Here is a 20,220-nt window from a genome sequence, read left to right on the forward strand (position 1 = left end):
CCAGAGGCTGATTGATTGATTGATTGAAAAGTTTATTACAGCTTGTATATTGGCGGTGCTTTAAGCACTGGATATGTCCATCGCGCGCATGCGCAGCTCGAGTACCAATAACAACAAAGTCACCTGTGACCCACGTGACACCGGCTATATCAGCCGGTGTCGTCAGAGGATCTGTTCCCAGAATCTTCTCGCGAGCACACAAGAATTCTGAGTGACAAGGGAACTCTGGCGTTCATCCGGGACTCATAGAACCGTAGTTACAGCCGTAACTATCGTTCTATTTCGTCCCTACTGACCGCCAGAGGCGGTGCTTTAAGCACTGGATGACTTATACCAAACAATGTCATGAAGAATCCAAGCCCTTGCTCACCACTGGAAACAGCGGAGCTCGGCAAAAGGACCACGCCCAAAGAATGGGGAGTGGCGACATTGACCTGATGACAACTGGAGAATGTGCCAGAAGACGTCCACGAAGCCGCGGCGCAGATGGTCTCTAGGGGCACCACCCTCAGGGCAGCCCAAGATGTTGAGATGCTCCTTGTAGAGTGGCATCTCAGCCTGATGGCAGGGGGCGGCCACTGGCCCCGTAAGCCTGTGAGATGGTATCGACAACCCAGTGGGGCAGCCACTGGTTAGAGGGCATAACCTCCTTTAGTGCCGCCAGGGGCAAAATCAAGAGTTGCTCCTACTGCCGTATACAGGCGGTAGCCTTGATATACGCCCTTTGGGCACCCCCAGGGCACAGCAACTTCGACGTGCCGTACTCCTGAATGTCAAAGCGTGCCAGCTGGGCAGGCTGATTGAAGTGGGTTTTGTGGAAGGACCCCGGGCAGGAATGCCACATTTGCCCAAAGGGCAACGCCTGAGAGTCCCACCTCGGGCATGTATTGTTTATGGAGAGGACATGCAACTCCCCGACTCGCTTCCCTGAGGCTATGGCAAGCAGAAATGCTGCCTTCGTGGGCAGCCACCTAAGCCAGGGGCTCGAAGGGAGGAGATGATCGGGCATCCGGCAGCAGGGGCAGGTCCCAAGCCGGAGCCCTCTGGGTGCTAGGGGGACGCTGCCGTAAAGCCCCTCTCATAAAGAGGGACACCGACCTGTGGCACCCCGCCTTGGCGCCGTCGACCCGAACATGTCGGGCAGAAATCGCAGCCACATAAATTCAGAGTGGAGTGAGAACGTCCACTTTCTAGAAGGGACTGTTGTCTAAGCAACAACGTACATGCTGTCCCCAAGGAACACGCACATTCTTGCCCCCCAGCTGGGGTAGAAAGTGCGTGAGTGCAAGCTGCACAGCCCGAAGCTCTAGCACGTTGACCTGGCGCGCACTCTCCTGGGCAGACCGCTGACCCTGAACGGTCCTGCCCTGCTGCACTGCACCCCACCCTGAGAGAAATGCACGCATGGTGATGGTCTCCTGGCGGGATGGGATGGCGCCCATGGGCACGCCCACTAGGAGATAGGCCCTGCCCCTCCAGTGTGACAGAGAGTGGAGGCAATGCTGCGACACCCTGACTTCCCTGTGCCTGTGCCACTTGGCGTCCAAGTGAAGGCTGTTCAGCCACATCTGCATGGGGCGCAACGACAGCGGGCCTAAGGGCCCAGCGGCCGAGGCAGCTGCCAGTCTGCCCAAGGGCCGGAGGAACTGAATATAAGGCACCATCTTGCCCGGCCCACGTGGAAATAGGCATCCCTCAAGTCCACGGTTGAGAACCACTCCACCTGTGCATATGCAGTGGTCAGCATATAGAATGGCAGCACCTTCGGGAATCTGTTGATTCCTCTGAGGTCCAAGATCGGGCGAAATCCGCCGACTTTCTTGCTCACGAGAAAGTACGCCGAGTAGAACCCCCTGGGCTAAGCAGAGGGTCTTACTGGCTTGATTGCGTCCTTGGACAGAAGGACGGCCAACTCTTGGGCCAGAGCTAGGGCCCCTGCCGGATCGCTGACGACTGTCAATTAGACCCAGCCGAAGGCTAGGGGCCGGAGCTGCGGTCCGTACCCCTGGGTTAAGGTGAAAATCACGCTAGCAGCCCGCTAGCAGCCCCTACACCGGGCCCAGGCTGAAGGGCCAAGAGGCGACTTCATCATGCCCCTATCGGCAGCTAGCCGATCCACTTTAGAGGACAGCCTGTTTCTAGTCCTTCTATTGGGGGGGAGCACACATAGCCATCGCTCCCTCAAGTCGCCGGGAACGGCCGAATTGATCTGGAGGAGGATGTGACAAGGAGAGGTGTCTGTTGGCTGCTGCCAGATGTTCCACCTCAGTGATTCTAGCCACTCTGAGCGCCCGAGGCATGCAGCTACAGCTCATGCAGGCGTTTTACCGTGAGAACCTCCCTCAGATGCTCACATTTCGTCCCTACTGACCGCCAGAGGCGGCCGAGGCAGCGGTTTTGGCCGTCCTCGGGCTCAAAAGAAGCCATACAGGCGCTACATGAATGAGCCATTCTGTAGGTAGCCAGATGCAGCGTAGCCGGGAGCGGGTGCGGGAACAAAGCCTTCACCAGCTACCTGCTTAATCAATCAATCAATCAATCAATGTTTATTTATATAGCCCAATATCACAAATGTTACATTTGTCTCAGTGGACTTTACAGTTTGTACAAAATATCAGTATGACAATATGACACCCTCTGTCCTTAGACCCTCACATCGTACAAGGAAAAACTTCCAAAGAAAACCCACAGTTTAAAGGGAAAAATGGGAGAAACCTCAGGGAGAGCAACAGAGGAGGGATCCCTCTCCCAGGACGGACAGACGTGCAATAGATGCCGTGTGTAAATTGAAAAGATAATACATTTGCAACATAGGTAGTCCAAATGTTTGGAAATGCATGTGTGTATAATAGGAAAATGAATCCACGAGGATATCCATCCAGGACCTATGATCCACAACCACAGCCACGACTCAAGATCCAGGGCTCGCGATCCAGGACAGAGGAGCGCAGGATCATCCATGACTCCGGATCCCGGCGTATATAGACACCAAAAAGAAAGACATTTGGGGAAGCTGGGTTAATCGGAACATGAGAGTACACAGGTATAGACAGAGAGAAGGAAGAAGTAAGATGTCCCCCGACAAACTAAGCCTATATCAGCAAAACTAGGGGCTGAATCTAATCAGCCCTAACTATAAGCTTTATCAAAAAGGAAGGTCTTAAGCGCACTCTTAAAAACGGATAGGGTGTCTGCCGCCCGAACACAAACTGGAAGCTGATTCCACAAATGTGGAGCTTGATAAGAAAAGGCTCTGGCTCCCATTGTACTTTTAGAGACTCTAGGAACAACCAACAACCCTGCATTCTTGGAACGCAATGCCCTAGTAGGACAGTAGGGTATAATGAGTTCTTTGAGGTAAGATGGCGCCTGCCCATTAAGGGCTTTGTAGGCGAGAAGAATAATTTTAAATTCTATCCTGTGTTCTATAGGGAGCCAGTGTAAGGCAGCCAGAACAGGAGTAATGTGGTCCCTTTTCCTAACTCTGGTTAGTACACGAGCTGCAGCATTTTTAATCAGCTGAAGCGACTTGACTGACTTCTTAGTACACCCTGATAATAAGGAGTTACAATAATCCAGCCTTGAAGTAACAAATGCATGGACTAGTTTCTCTGCATCGTTTTGAGGCAAGATATGCCTGATTTTTGCAATGTTACGTAGATGGAAGTAGGCGGTCCTTGAAATTGATTTTATAGTGGGCGTTAAAGGATAAATCCTGATCAAATATAACACCAAGATTCCTTACAGTCTCACTGGAGGCCAAATTAATGCCATCCATAGTTAGTATATCCTTAGATAATTTGTTTCGTAGATTCTTCGGGCCAAGTACAATAACTTCAGTTTTGGTCGTGTTTAACATCAAAAAGTTTAAGGTCATCCACGTTTTTAAGTCCTTAAGGCAGTCTTGAATTTTATTTAGATGATTAATTTCATCAGGCTTGATTGATAAATATAGTTGAGTATCATCCGCATAACAATGAAAGTTTATAGAATGATTCCTTATAATATTGCCTAACGGAAGCATATATAATGTGAACAAAATAGGTCCGAGCACTGAGCCCTGTGGCACTCCATGGCTAACTTTGGTTTGCGTGGAAGATTCATCATTGACACGTACAAACAGAGCGTTCAGATAGATAGGACCTAAACCAGCCTAAAGCAGTTCCCTGTATGCCAACTAAGTGCTCTAGTCTTTGCAATAAGATATCATGGTCGATAGTATCAAATGCAGCACTGAGATCGAGCAAAACAAGAATAGAGACACGTCCCTTGTCAGAGGCTATTAGAATGTCATTTGTGACTTTAACCAGAGCTGTCTCTGTGCTATGATGTGTTCTAAAGCCAGACTGAAAATCTTCAAATAAATCATTGTTTTTTAAGTAATCACACAACTGTTTTGCGACCGCTTTCTCAAGAATTTTTGAGAGGAACGGAAGATTGGAAATAGGTCTATAATTGGCTAAAACCTCTGGATCGAGGTTGTGCTTTTTAAGAAGCGGTTTTATCACTGCTACTTTGAATGATTGTGGAACATAGCCTGATAATAAAGACATATTCATAATATTTAATAAATAAGTGCTAATTAATGGAAAAACTTCCTTCAACAGCTTAGTTTGAATTGGGTCTAAGATACACGTTGATGGTTCAGAAGAGAGAATCATTGAATTTAATTGTTCAAGGTTTATGGCTGAAAAGCATTCTAGTTTACTATCTAGTGTAATATTAGAACTTACGTTTCCGGGAGCTGTTGATAACACTATACTGGTCAAAGGCAAGAGGTCATTAATTTTGTTTCTAAGAGTAACAATTTTATCGTTAAAAAAGCACATAAAATCATTACTACTGAGTGCTATGGGAATAGAAGGCTCAATCGAGCTATGGCTCTCTGTCAGCCTGGCTACAGTGCTGAAAATAAATCTTGCATTATTCTTATTCTCATCTATTAATGAAGAGTAGTAGGCTGCTCTCGCTTTACGCAGTGCTTTCTTATATTCATTGAGAGTAATATGCCAAATTAAACGAGATTCTTCAAGTTTAGTGGAACGCCATATCCTTTCAAGTTGTCTCGACTTTTGCTTTATTTTTGCGGGTTTCGGCATTATGCCATGGAGCTAATCTATGTTGTTTTATTTTCTTCTTTTTCAAAGGAGCAACAGAGTCTAATTTTATTCGCAGCGCATCTGTAGCACTATCAACAACATGATCAATTTGGGGTGGTGTACATTTTGTATAAGTTTCCTCCCTTACATGCAGACATGCTATCGAGTTAAGTATTGGTGGAATCTCTTCCTTAAATTTGGCTATAGCACTAACAGATAGGTTTCTGCTGCAGGAGCTTTTGACTAATGCTTTGTAGTCTCTTAACAGTACTTCAAAAGTTACTAAGAAATGGTCGGATAAAGCAGGATTATGCGGTTCGACTAATAGTTGCTCAATTTCAATTCCATAAGTCAGAACAAGGTCGAGAGTGTGATTATAGCAGTGGGTTGGTTTATTTACACTCTGACAAAAACCAACAGAATCTAATATAGAGTTAAATGCAACAGTAAGGCTATTTTTATCATCGTCAACATGAATATTAAAGTCACCTACGATAATTACTTTATCTGTTTTAAGAACCAAAGTTGATAAAAACTCAGAGAATTCAGATAAGAATTCTGAATAAGGACCTGGTGCACGGTACACTGTAACAAATAAGATTGGCTGCAAAGTTTTCCAGGTCGGATGCGTAAGACTAAAAACGAGACTTTCAAAGGAGGTATAATTTAATTTTGGTTTAGTATTGATAAGTAAACTTGAGTCAAAGATTGCTGCAACTCCACCTCCTCGGCCCGTGCCTCGGGCAATATGAGTATTGATATGGCTGGGTGGAGTGGCCTCATTTATGCTGACATATTCTTCATGTCTCAACCAAGTTTCAGTGAGACAGCATATATCAATATTATAATCTGATATTAAATCATTTACCAATATTGCTTTAGATGCTAGAGATCTTATGTTTAAGAGACCACATTAATATTCCTGTTTTGTTGCACTGTAGTAGTTGTTACATTTACTTTTATTAGGTTATTATGTATGACACCTCTATTAGGTTTTACCTTAACTTGTCCTTGGGCAGACACACACACCGCTAATATTGGGTATTTTATTGGGTTCGGGATTCCTATGGATGACTGCCTAGGAGAGAGCGCAGAGAAGCGTGTAAGACTGCGACTCCGCCTCCTGGTCTCAACTCCAGTTTGTCATGGATTAAGTCCACAAAGCCCTGAAATGTTTGCCGAAATGAGATGTGCACCTTCCAAAGTAATGGAAACAGTAGAGCGTTGCTGCTACTCGCCGAACAGAAAGAGGGATGTAATTACACCCACGTTACCGGCAGAGGGAGCGGGAGCGAGAGCACTGCCTTCACCTGGCTGGATTAATAAACATGGCAGTTCAGCGTCTACCAGGAGCGGGGGCGAGAACACTGCCGGCTGAGTTAGAGACGAATGCCAGATGCAGCATAACCGGGAGCGGGTGCGGGAACACAGCCTTCACCAGCTACCTGCTTAACTGAAAAACAGGGCAGTTCCGCGTCTACCAGGAGCGGTGGCGAGAACACTACCTTCACTGGTTGAGTTAGAGACGAATGCCAGATGCAGCGTAACCGGGAGCGGGTGCGGGAACACAGTCTTCACCAGCTACCTGCTTAACGGAAAGACAAGGCAGTTCAGCGCCTACCAGGAGCGGGGGCGAGAACACTGCCTTCACTGGTTGAGTCAGAGACGAATGCCAGATGCAGCGTAACCGGGAGCGGGTGCGGGAACACAGCCTTCACCAGCTACCTGCTTAACAGAAAAACAAGGCAGTTCAGCATCTACCAGGAGCGGGGGCGAGAACACTACCTTCACTGGTTGAGTTAGAGACGAATGCCAGATGCAGCGTAACCGGGAGCGGGTGCGGGAACACAGCCTTCACCAGCTACCTGCTTAACGGAGAAACAAGGCAGTTCCGCGTCTACCAGGAGCGGTGGCTACTACTCACCAAACAGAAAAATGGATGTACTGTAGCTACATCCGCATTACCGGTAGAGGGAGCGGGAGCGAGAGCACTGCCTTCACCTAGCTGGGTAAAATAAAGAAGCTTAACAGTACACGCAAGACGTTAGCCGAGCAGCTACTGATAACGATCAAGCGAGATCAAGTCAAATAACACACATGTTTAAGACCAGATAACTAGCTTCTAAAGAAGAGAACAGCACAGAGCCGTAGTTACAGCAGTAACCATGGCCAGTGCTCACACGGCATATAACCGTAGTTACAGTAGTAACTATGACCAGTACTTACACAGCATAGAGCCGTTTACGGTATTGACTATGGCCAGTACTTGCACGGCTTGGAACCGTAGTTACAGTAGTAACTATGGCCAGTACTTACGGCTTAAAACCGTAGTTACAGTAGTAACTATGGCCAGTACTTACACAGCATAGAGCCGTAGTTACGGTATTGATTATGGCCAGTACTTACACGGCTTGGAACCGTAGTTACAGTAGTAATTATGGCCAGTACTTACGGCTTAGAACCTTAGTTACAGTAGTAACTGTGGCCGGTGCCTAAAAGTGTCAGCCAAACGGCTGCCCACTAGATAATATAATATTGGGAGGATGAAATCCTCCTTAATGGCCACACATGCAGAGCACACAGCACACAGTGAAGATTGTTCTCTGCATATCGTCCTAGTGCTAGGAGTCTAGTACTAGGAGCAGTAAATACAACGATATAGCGCTACTGCAACCATACCATGCGTTTACCGGGAGCGGGAGCGAGAGCACTGCCCTCACCGGCTGAGTTAAATAATGAAGCTTAACAGTACATGCAAAGTGTTAGCCAAGCGGCTGCTGCTAACAATCAAGCAACCAAGTCAGAACACAATGTTAAGACCAGATAATTAGCTTCTAAGAAAGAGAACAGCCCGCATAGAACCGTAGGCCATGGTTACAGTAGTAACCGCACATGCGGAGCACACAGCACCCGCAGTGAAGATGTTCTCTGCATATCATCCTAGTGCTAGGAATCTAGTACTAGGAGCAGTAATACAACAATCTAGCGCTACTGCAATCAAACCCTATGTTACCGGGAGCGGGAGCACTGCCCTCACCGGCTGAGTTAATAGTTAAGCTTAACAGCAACGTGTTAGCCAAGCGGCTGCTGCTAACAATCAAGCGACCAAGTCAGAACACAAATGTTAAGACCAGATAATAGCTTCTAAGAAATAGAAAGTACTTACCTTACTCTCTGCATCTAAACGAAAAACGGGTTAAATTGAATGAGGGACACAGCCAAAGCTGGGACTCAAATGCTAATGATAGCTCGGGCACAACGCAACAAGCAGAACTTTCAAAAGAGCATAAGGGCAACTTTATGGGAGAGGAAGCGGGAACACTGTCGTCACCAGAAAGTCTAAGCCAAACAAAAAATAAGACAGCAATCAGGACAACTTGGCTGGGAGAGGGTGCGGGGACACAGCCATCACCAGCAACAAGCTGACACCAACCTGTCTGTCGAGGCTCTGCACAGCGCACAGCCGGCCACAGCTCCTGGAGGACGCGTTAACGACCCGTAGCTCTGACTGTCAGTCACGAAGCTGCACGCGGCCAGCTGCTTGCAGAGAAATCCCTCAGATCAAACGTTCAAACCTGAACGCTGTAGGCTACAAAAATGTAGCCACGGTACCCTCGCGCAGCGAGAAGATGAAAGGAACAGATCCTCTGACGACACCGGCTGATATAGCCGGTGTCACGTGGGTCACAGGTGACTTTGTTGTTATTGGTACTCGAGCTGCGCATGCGCACGATGGACATATTCAGTGCTTAAAGCACCGCCTCTGGCGGTCAGTAGGGACGAAATAGAACCACATTTGTCACAATGACACGGCATCAATCACACATTAAAAGCTTGTCTGAAAAGGTGAGTTTTAAACTATCCATTTCATTCAAATGAAATGGATCTTAGTGCCTATAACAAGTCTTACGAATATTTTGACATGTGGCCTAAACTACTCAATGCAGTAAAACTGAAATGATATAAATGTAACTGATAGAGATATACCTAACTACAAACGACAGATATAGATATTGAGGGTCGGGGGCTTTAAAAGCAAAAAATGATACTGCTCACCAAGCTTAATTATGGAAGAATATGGCTGTCACCATGACAACAAACAATGCTGCTCTCTTTCTTATCATACAATATATTTGTTCTGTGTCTGTCAGCGGAGATCAGTGCTGTGCTGAAGGTGGACAACAGGATCGTGGGGCGTTCCCAGTGGAGGCCTCTGGGTAAAGAGGCGTGGGGCCAGAGCTTCAACATCGAACTGGAGCGGGTCAGTGGCTGCACTGCAACAGACCCACAAACTAACTCATACACAACTGCTCTTGTCTAATGCTTACTCCACAATCCTGCTTGAAACCTGAGAACTAACTAAGTTGCTGCTCCTTGACTGTAATACTGCAGTTTTACAAAAAATATATTTATAGTAAAACTGCTGTCTTAGAAAGAGCAGTATTTGAATGTAAAGAAAGTGTGGTTCACATGTTACAGATAGAGGGTAATGATGGTGTTGTCTAGGAAGTACTAAATAACTAAAGGTTAATTTAATAATGTGCTGCTAGCTCAATATATTGTTTAGAAAATCAACTTATGATCCGCCTCCCATGCTTTAAAGAAAAACATACAAATGATAATCATAAAACACATATGAGGCATCAAGTAACATTTTCTGTGAGAAAACAATTACAGTTCTCCAAAAAGAGAAGTCACCTGTACACATGTTTATAAGGCACAGCATGCTTCACTATCCATGCTAACTATAAAGGAACCAGCCGATTCGAATCATCTGCATTATTGGGCCTAATGTGACCTACAACAGTTAACCATGATCAGCCCGCTGTCAAATAGTTCCAGAGACTCTCTTCTTGCTGTCTCCTCCTCATGATAGCTGCTGCAGTTTGTGTTCAACTAACACTCGTTTATTGCAAAATGTCATCTGAATGTTCCCTAATGGTGAACATCTGTCAACAGCAGAACAATAACACAGAGCTGTCAGTGAGTCTCTGCTAATCCTCGGACATTTGATCTAATCTGGCTTTACCCTTACACCCCATCCCTAAGACTCATGTTTAGATATTGCAGTGAACATTCCAGCTCTCATTCTCTGTCTATCACTCAGCCTTCACATTTAAAAGGACAAGTCATGGGGAGTAGGGAGGCGTGTGGCTCAGTGGATAGAGCGTTGGTGTTGGGATCAGGGGAGCACAGGTTCAAACCCCACTGCAGTCAGCATGTCGTTGTGTCCCTGAGACACTTCACCCCAAAGTGCTCCTGTGGGGATTGCCCACAGTATTGAGTATGCAACTCGCTTTGGATAAAAGCGTCTAACAAGTAACATGTAATGTAATGAGTACAAAACAATAATGCTGCTCCACCAAATGTATTCATTCAGTATTTGGCAGGCAACGATGTGATAAAATCCCATTTATAAATGTGTGTGTGTGTGGCCTAGCATTACTATACTTGTGGGGACCTAAATCTGTTTACACAGTCACGTGTGGGGACTCGCCTCCCTTATGGGGACAAATTGGAGGTCCCCATAAGGGGAATCATTAATTTTAGGGTGAAGACTTGGTTAGGGTTAAGGGTAAGGGTTAGGCATGTGTTGGTTATGGTTAGGATAAGTCTCAAGGAAACGTGGTGTGTGTGTGTGTGTGTGTGTGTGTGTGTGTGTGGTGTGTGTGTGTGTGTGTGTGTGTGTGTGTGGTGTGTGTGTGTGGTGTGTGTGTGTGTGTGTGTGGTGGTGTGTGTGGTGTGTGTGTGTGTGTGTGTGTGTGTGTGATGTGTGTGTGTGTGTGTGTGTGTGTGTGTGTGTGTGTGTGTGTGTGTGTGTGTGTGTGTGTGTGTGTGTGTTGTGTGTGTGTGTGTGTGTGTGTGTGTGTGTGTGTGTGTTGTGTGTGTGTGTGTGTGTGTGTAGTCCAGGGAGCTGGAGATCGCTGTGTACAGGAAGGACTGGCGGGCGCTGAGCGGGGTGAAGTTCCTGCGGCTGGAGGACTTCCTGGATAATCAGAGGCATGGCATGTGTCTGCAGCTGGAGCCCCAGGGCCTGCTCTTTATTGAGGTTCATATTGTCATATGTCGCCTTTATCTCCTCCTGCATCTCTATATTCAAACTACACTTAGGCACTGACTCATCACTGGACACTGTGCTTCTCACATATGAATGCGATCAATCTCATTCCAGATAAAAGTTTGGCTTCTAATACACATGACACATTTCACTGTACAGTATTTCATTCTTGTTTATCTTCTTCTATTCATGTATATAGACTCCTGCATTTACTTGGTCACTAAAATCATTCTCTGCATCATTTTGCTTATTGTATTATTTTAGTTTTTTACATGTATATAGTTTAATTCATCTTCATTACTTGCACATTGGTCTTGCAACATAATATTGCACCATTTTATTCCACTCTATTTTACTGTTTCTTTTTGCACTATTTTTATTGTTTTTTTTGTGTTATTGTTTTATGTCTTATATACATTTATGTTGCATTTTTGGAGGGCCTTTCAACTAAAGATTTGTATTGCCTGTACACTGTAGCTACTGTGCATGTGACGATGAAACGCCTTTGAATCTTGAATATTTAAAAATGAAAAGTTTGACTCATATATGTATATTATCATTTGTTTTCTATTATTGAGCAATCAGCTGGGGATTAATAGGTGCGATTAAAATAAATATCACACAGCCACACAAATATCCATGTTACATCCGTCCCAAATAAAAATCACAATTGTGCTCATTTCCAGGTGACGTTTATCAGTCCTGTCATTGAGCGGCGCTCCAAACTCCAGAGGCAGAGGAGAATCTTCCCAAAAGAGAAAGGTAGCAACATGTTCTCATATTGCATCATGTCTTCAAATATTCATTTATTACTTTAGCTTGTTGAAGTCGTGTTTCAGGCTCTCTTTAGTTATAGTTTACTGTTAACAAAATGATAAGACATAAAAATAAATCTGACATCCTTTTGTTAAACATTTGTTATTATGATATATTTTAGATTTCCTTTGAGTATACAGTTCTGATCCATCTCGTTATTGTCTTCAGGGAAGGACTTCCTGCGTGCGGCCCAGATGAACATGAACTTTGCTACGTGGGGCCGTTTGATGATGAGCATCCTGCCCCCCTGCAGCTCCCTGGAGCCCATGAGCCCTCCCTTAGCTGGCCACACTTCCCCGCCACGGTAAGACTCTGTGGGCCAGAAACTTCTCTCTGACACAGCTGTGACAACGCTGTCATAAAAGTGGCCAATTGTTGTCTTTGCTCAGCTTTCCACTTTGGAGGGCTGAGAGTAACTCACTGACCTGCATTCAGAGTTAGGAGAGCAAGACACGCTGGTTTGTCACAAAAAGTGTAGTCGAGCGACATACACAGACTGATTTGGAGGAAAGGGATGACGATTTTTATGAGAAAGGGTTTGTATCCACCAAGCCAGAAACCCAGGGGACTGACTCGTGTCCAAAAGAGACACAGGAGGCTGGAACTGAGACAGATGACACAAACACTCAGACAGGAAAGGAAGCAGAAGGTCAAAATAGAAGCTATCCCCAAAGAGAAAGGAAGAGACCTCAGTATTTAGAGGACTACGAATGTAAAGTAGAGTGTAGTAAACTCTGGACTGATGCTATGCAGGAGGAAATGAATTCTCTTAAGGAAAATGACACATTCACATTGACCACACTACCAGAGGGCAACAATGCAGTTTGATTGATTGATTGAAAAGTGTATTAACAGCTTGTATATTGGGTACAGTACAGTACAGCTCAAAACATACAATTGTTAAGGGGATGCAGACCAGAGAAAGACTTTCGTCTTGTTTACATCAGGGTCCCCCATTTCCAATTCATCATGTCATTTAAGACATATAAGACATATTTGACATACAGATGGCTTATTTACAATTTACATACAGGTGGTTTTTTTACATACAGATTGCTTATTTACAATTTTCATTTTAGATTTCGTTCTAATACATCCTAACCGGACATTTAAGACATACCAAGTCTACAGATATACAGTTAGTAACAGAGTCTAAAATGCGAGTATATACATAGATGGGGGGGGGGGGAAGCTGTCCATTGAACGACAGGTTGAGATTTGTACCATTACCGGGGCCAGTTTTGCAATGCTCTCCCCCGAAGGTGCTCTTTGAGAGAGGTTTTGAAGGTAAGTATAGTTTTACTTTCCTTTACAGTTGTGGGAAGAGCGTTCCACCTTGATGTGGCATAATTGCGAAACGTGTATTCCCCCTTTTTTGTGCCAAATCTGGGTTTCACATGATTTGTGGAGCTCCCTCTGGTGTTATGATCATGGTATTCCTTGACCTTTGGGAAGAATTTTGACATGTACATGGGTACCATAGAGGTGTAGTGGATCTTGTAGACCAGGCCCATTGCAAGTAGCTGTACTCTGTCAGTGGGGGGTAGATGGGTCTATATATACAATCAAAGAAAACACAGAAAAGACTGAGATATATAAAGCCAGATATGTTGCAAAGGGATATAGTCAAGTGGCAGGAATAGACTATCAGGAGACATTTTCCCCGACTGCAAACATGACATCAGTACGAAGCTTGATGCAACTGGCAGCTCAACATGACTTACAGCTACATCAGATAGATGTTCAAACTGCGTATTTACACGCTCCAATTGATTGTGAGCTCTATGTACAGCAACCTGAAGGTTTTGAGGTCAAGTCAGACACAGATGAAAAGCTAGTCTGCGAGCTGAATAAATCACTGTATGGGTTAAAACTATCTGGAAGAAACTGGAATGAAATGTTGCATGATCATCTCTGTGAGAACGGCTGATTACTGTGTCTACAGTAAAGGAATAGAACATGAGAGGACCATTCTGATTATTTGGGTGGATGACTTAGTTATCGCAGCTAATGATATTCACATAATTAATACTGTGAAAGAAATGTTGAGCACAAAATTGAAAATGAAGGATCTTGGGAAACTTAATCTTTTCCTTGACTTTACTCAGGAAAAAGGAGAAATAAAGATGGGTCAAAAGAAGTTCATTACAAAAATACTGGAAAGGTTTGGTATGAATGACTGTAAGCCAAGGTCCAGCCCATCTGAACAGAAACAACACTTTGATGGTGATGGTGAAGCTGTTGATGCAACACAATATCGTGAAGTGGTAGGCAGCTTTAATGACATCTACACGGCCTGATCTCAGTTGGATAGTCAGTCAACTGTCACAGTATTTTTCAGAGCCAAAAGAACAACACTGGTTAACTGCTAAACATGTATTGAGGTACTTAAAGGGCACAATGAATCAGGAGCTATGTTTGAAACAACAAGATGAAAAACTGAAACTTGTTGCATACTGTGATGCGGATTGGGCAACAGACCAAAATGACAGACGGTACTGTTTTAGTCTAACTAGCAATGGGCCTGTTATTTCTTGGAGATCAAAGAAACAGCAAACAGTAGCTTTGTGGACCTGTGAGGCAGAGTACATGGCACTGGCTGCCACAGCACAAGAGCCTTTGTATCTTGTGCAGCTAATAGAGAGCATGGACAGTGAGGGTCGATATACTCCTGTGAACATCTTTGAAGATAACCAGGGTGCAATTGCTCTATCCAAGAACCCAGTATGTCGTCAACGATGTAAACATGTGGATATCAAGTATCATTTTGTGATAACATGATAACCATTGACTATTGCCCTACAGGTTGCTGATATTTTCACTAAGCCTGCAACAAAGGTCAAAAGGGAGACATTTGTAAAGTATTTGTTTGGAATGTAAATAACCCCAGAAGTTTCAAACAGTGTTATTGTGCAAGTGTACAAGGTGTTTACATTTTAATTCATGTTGAGAATGTGTGCAGTATAAGAGTAAGTGGGGGTGTTGAATTGTAAGATATGAATTTGTTTATTTAATACTCTTATACTAATCACTTCCTGTATTCCCGGGACAAAAGGGACATGCACAATAAAACGTGTCTCTTCCGGTTGAAGCAAAGCCGACGGTGTATGTGTGTATTTATTCCTCTGTCACGTTAAACTATGTTCACGGTATTCCTGCCCTAAGATCATGGCATCGTCAACAATAACAATATGTCAACTTTATTCATCATTTCCATGCAATATTCTGTATATTTCATTTATCTTTTTACTTTGTATTATCATTTTTCACAGTGCAAACCAAACATATGTACAAACAAAAAGTATTTATAACCAACCTAAGTACACATAATGAAGAAGAATGAAGATAAATAATGACAATAAAGAAAAGAATACATAACAAAAGTAAAGAAAGGAGTAGGAAAAGGAAAGACAAAAGGAGGATGTTAGATAGGGTATTGTGATATTTGATCAGCTCAAGTTGTTCTGATGTAGTGAGGAGACCCAGCTCTGTGTAGTGAAGGGAGACCCAGCTTCTGGGTGTAGTGAGGAAGGACCGCAGCTCTGGGTGTAAGTGAGGAGGAACCCAGCTCTGGGTGTAGGTTGAGGAGGACCCAGCTCTGGTGTAGTGAGGAGGACCCCAGCTTATGGGTGGTAGTTAAGGAGGACCGGCCCAGCGTCTGGGTGTAGTGAGGAGGACCCAGCCTCTGCGGTGTAGTGGGGAGGACGCAGCTCTGGGTGTAGTGGGTGAGGACCCAAGCTCTGTCTGGGTGTAGTTGAGGAGGACCCAGCTCTGGGTTGTAGTGAGGAGGAACCCAGCTCTTGGGTGTAGTGAGGAGGACCCAGCTCTGGGTGTGAGTGAGGAGGACCCAGCTGCTGGGTGGAGTGTAGGAGGACCCAGCTCTGGTGTAGTGAGGAGGACCCGCTCTGGGTGTAGTGAGGAGGACCCAGCATCGGGTGTAGTGTGGAGGACACAGCATCTGGTGTAAGTGGGAGGACCCAGCTCTGGGTTGTGAGGAGGACCCAGCTCTGGGTGTAGTGAGGAGGACTCTCTGGGTGTAGTGAGGAGGACCCAGCTCTGGGTGTAGTGAGGAGGACCCAGCTCTGGGTGTAGTGAGGAGGACCCAGCTCTGGGTGTAGTGAGGAGGACCCAGCTCTGGGTGTAGTGAGGAGGACCCAGCTCTGGGTGTAGTGAGGAGGACCCAGCTCTGGGTGTAGTGAGGAGGACCCAGTCTGGGTGTAGTGAGGAGGACCCAGCTCTGGGTGTAGTGAGGAGGACCCATCTCTGGGTGTAGTGGGGAGGACCCAGCTCTGGGTGTAGTGAGGAGGACCCAGCTCTGGGTGTAGTGAGGAGGACCCAGCTCTGGGTGTAGTGAGAGGACCCAGCTCTGGGTGTAGTGAGGAGGACCCAGCTCTGGGTGTAGTGAGGAGGACCCAGCTCTGGGTGTAGTGAGGAGGACCCAGCTCTGGGTGTAGTGAGGAGGACCCAGCTCTGGGTGTAGTGAGGAGGACCCAGCTCTGGGTGTAGTGGGGAGGACCCATCTCTGGGTGTAGTGAGGAGGACCCAGCTCTGGGTGTAGTGAGGAGGACCCAGCTCTGGGTGTAGTGAGGAGGACCCAGCTCTGGGTGTAGTGGGAGGACCCAGCTCTGGGTGTAGTGAGGAGGACCCAGCTCTGGGTGTAGTGAGGAGGACCCAGCTCTGGGTGTAGTGAGGAGGACCCAGCTCTGGGTGGGTGTAGTGAGGAGGACCCAGCTCTGGGTGTAGTGAGGAGGACCCAGCTCTGGGTGTAGTGAGGAGGACCCAGCTCTGGGTGTAGTGAGGAGGACCCAGCTCTGGGTGTAGTGAGGAGAGGACAGCAGCTTTGATTGAAGTTGTTTGGATTGTCATCGTTTATTTAGACTCAATCCAATGATGATCAATCCGTTGCTAAAACAACGTCCCCTACAAATGCACCATTCCTGTTGTTTGCTTAAAAATGACTCTTGTTTGTTTCACTGCACTTTATCTGACCCACTCCACTCACCGTCACCCAAAATAGACTTAGACTATACATAACAAATATACATCTGTATATCTATGAAAAAAAGATAAGAGAACATGATTAATGAGTCAAAAGAAGTAAAGAACATGACATTATTTTCAAACTGTAGATCCAAAGTGGATATAGTGGGCACTGTTAGGAGTGCAGTCCCTCATGAGAACAGGAGGTTCTTATATCTTGTGCTTTGAGACTGTAACTTTAGTGTGAGTGCACACTCTGCTCTCAGTGTTGGTTACTTTCACTTGATACATGTCAATGTTTGTTAATATAGTTCATGGTGTTTGATGATAAACAGCATGATAAAGACATACGTTACGCTCTGTGGTTTTTTGTGTGGACGTTTGACAGGCCACATACTGGACTGTAAAAAGATTTGGTTGTTCATTTTTTAACATCACTAATGTTTAAAGAAATGAATCTAAGATAGTCAACTAAACTAAGAGCAGCCACAAGGCAGCACTGAAGTAACCTCTTCCTCTCGTTTCAGAGACCCTGCTTTGCTGGGGCTACATTACCCTGAAGAGCAGAGCAGCCCATCTCCACATCGCACAAGAAAGCACACTAAAGAATCTCCAGTGGTGAACACTCCTACATTATTATGTTATAATTGCCAGTAAAATAAGGGATTAATGGCAGATCATATTTACTTTGTTTAATATAGTGGTGTGTCCTGTTTCTCTCTTGAAATCAATTCCTTTGTTTTTTATTTAGTTTTCATGTGTTTCTTTAATTCTATTCCCTGACAGTGTCCTAGTGAGAACAAGAGCCCGAAGCCCAGGAGAAATCCCTCAATTCACCCACAGTAAGTCCTACTGAGAGGGTATATCAGCTGTAAAGGTCCCCTATTACACTCTTTTTCATCAATATATTCCAGGTCTCAGATATATACAGAACCTGTCTCTGATTGGCTGAAACACCAAACAGATCATTGCAGCATCCCATAATCTACTCCAGGGGTGCCCAACCAGTCGATCGCGATCGACCGGTCGATCGCGGGGAGATTCCCAGTCGATCGCGAGATGTGTCTAAAAATAGAACAACAACATTCTGTTTTATCGTTAATGTCCTATAACATAATCTTCCCGTGCCAGAATAATGCACTTGAACGCATCAAAGCTTTGTGATTGGCCGGCGTGACCCCATGTGTTGGGGCGTGGCTGGTGAGCAGTGGGCACTATTTCGCTGACGTTGTCCGTGTCAACAGGAGTGACAGTCCGCACACACAAGACCGCAATTATGGCAGAAGCAAAAAAGCCCAAAATATATAATATTCACTCCAAGTGGGAGGATGATTATTTGTGTATCTATTCCACTTCAAAGTCCATCTGTCTCATCTGCAATGCGAGCGTGGCTTTATTGAAGAAGGGTAATTTAGGAGCGGCATTTCAAAACAGTGCACAAACGCTACGAGACGGAATTCCCTCCTAATTCTGCCCAACGCTCCCAAAAGGGGAGGGGCCTGAAAGGACAGCTAAATGCACAGCAGTCCATTTCCACTGGTTAAGGATCTGCAGTATTTTATGAAGTATTCATCGTACAAAGGTCAGTTTTATACAAGTAGAAGTGTGTATTTACCTGGTAGTAGGCTGTCGGTAACTACGCCTCTCTATTTGGACTGGTAGATCTCGGCAGACTGGCAACTTTAAAAGTAGCTCTCGGTTAGAAAAAGGTTGGGCACCCCTGATCTACTCTGTTTCAGCCCTGTTTCAAAAGTTCTGACTCTGTGTCTTTAGCTTTAAATGCTAATGAGCTGCTGCTGCTGGCCACGCCCCTCTGTGAAGTGATTGGTTTAAAAAAAAAAAAACATTGGTGCTCTAGGAGGAGATTCAGGTGAAAAGGGGGGTGGGGGGGGGGGGGGTTACCTTGGTTGGTGATTGGCTAATGGTTGCACTACCCAAACAACATTGTGACGTCATAGAGTGGCCAAAATCTGATCAGCTCATTTTCAGACAGGTTTTTATAGAAATGGATTGTGGTGGAAATGAATGTATTTCCTGGTGAGAAATGAAAAGCATTCAGACTTCTCTCAAATCTTGAACATTTATTACAAAAGGAACAAGAGCAATGATTGAACACAAACAGAGCAGTGGTATACTGCTCAGCTGTACAGGGACAGAGTGCCTCTGCCGCGTAGGCCTGGGGAAGTCTGACCCCATCTCCTTCTGTCCAGCTGGCTTTTATGCACCCGAGTTCCATAGGCAGCCACTGCTGTTGAAGGACACATAGCCATAGGCTGGACCCCTATCCTTGGAGTCCCACGTTAGAACAGCTTTACCCCCACCCTTAAGTCTCACGTTAGAACAAACAAACCAAAGGTCGCTGTCCATCTGTACATTACTGGAACACTACACTTACATAATCATGAGTGGTCACGTGCATAGACCTAAAGAAAATGAAGATTAAGGCTCACCAAATGAATTTCCCTTTACATGGATCAGAACAAAAAGAGGGGGTTGTTGTTCCTGAGACTTTCACAGACTATTAACACAGAGGGGACACATATTATTTATGTATGAAAGACATGACAAAGGGACGTTTGCACAACAGGTGACCCTTAATATATTTTCTGTATATTAAGTTTAAACTATAAAATTATACATAATACATTTACCCTAACTTTGGCCTTTCTTCTTTGTTATGCATGATGCCATTAAAGACCCTTTTTTATTTATGATATGATCGCAGAGGACACAGAACTATTAGAAAATGATCAAAATGGGTGAGGAGTTCTTCAATCCGGGCTCTTTTGCACTTTCTTGCAGCATGGACCAAGGACTTCACATGAGAGACTTCAACTGCATTTCAGTCCTGGGGAGAGGTCACTTTGGTAAGGTACGCATCTACTCTCGTTGTTCTACCTGTAGAAGTGTCCAGAGCAGAACCAAAGATCTGAGTCAGGGAGAAATGAAGGTAAAAGGTGTCAATCTCATCTTCCCCAGTCCAAGTCCCTCCAGAAACCCCTCCCTCCCTTCCTCAGCCCCCATCTACTCTGTAATGTTAGAAATGTTTAAGATATGAAGGTTGAGTTGCATTCATATTGCCTCTGTATCTTGTGGCTGATGAAAGGTGCTGCTGGCAGAGTATAAGAAGTCCAGCAAGCTGTGCGCCATCAAAGCCCTGAAGAAAGGAGACATCGTGACACGTGACGAAGTGGACAGGTGAGCATTTCTTCAACATGAAACGTTAAATGTAATTCTAGTGTCAATGCCGCTGGTAACCTTCGTGTT

At 45.2% G+C, this 20,220-nt stretch overlaps 1 protein-coding gene across 1 annotated transcript in view; it reads left to right on the top strand.

Moving 5' to 3' along the window:
• The window catches only part of pkn3 (protein kinase N3), a 48,599-nt gene that overhangs the window by 14,580 nt on the left and 13,799 nt on the right, over positions 1–20,220 (top strand). Inside the window, 8 exon segments of the mRNA XM_034217912.1 lie at positions 9,251–9,360; positions 11,005–11,148; positions 11,844–11,919; positions 12,142–12,277; positions 17,481–17,571; positions 17,740–17,795; positions 19,756–19,825; positions 20,060–20,151. Of these exon segments, the coding sequence (XP_034073803.1) occupies positions 9,251–9,360; positions 11,005–11,148; positions 11,844–11,919; positions 12,142–12,277; positions 17,481–17,571; positions 17,740–17,795; positions 19,756–19,825; positions 20,060–20,151 (775 nt within the window).

This window comes from Gymnodraco acuticeps, unplaced genomic scaffold (assembly GCF_902827175.1).
Source record: "Gymnodraco acuticeps unplaced genomic scaffold, fGymAcu1.1, whole genome shotgun sequence".
NCBI lineage: Eukaryota > Metazoa > Chordata > Actinopteri > Perciformes > Bathydraconidae > Gymnodraco > Gymnodraco acuticeps.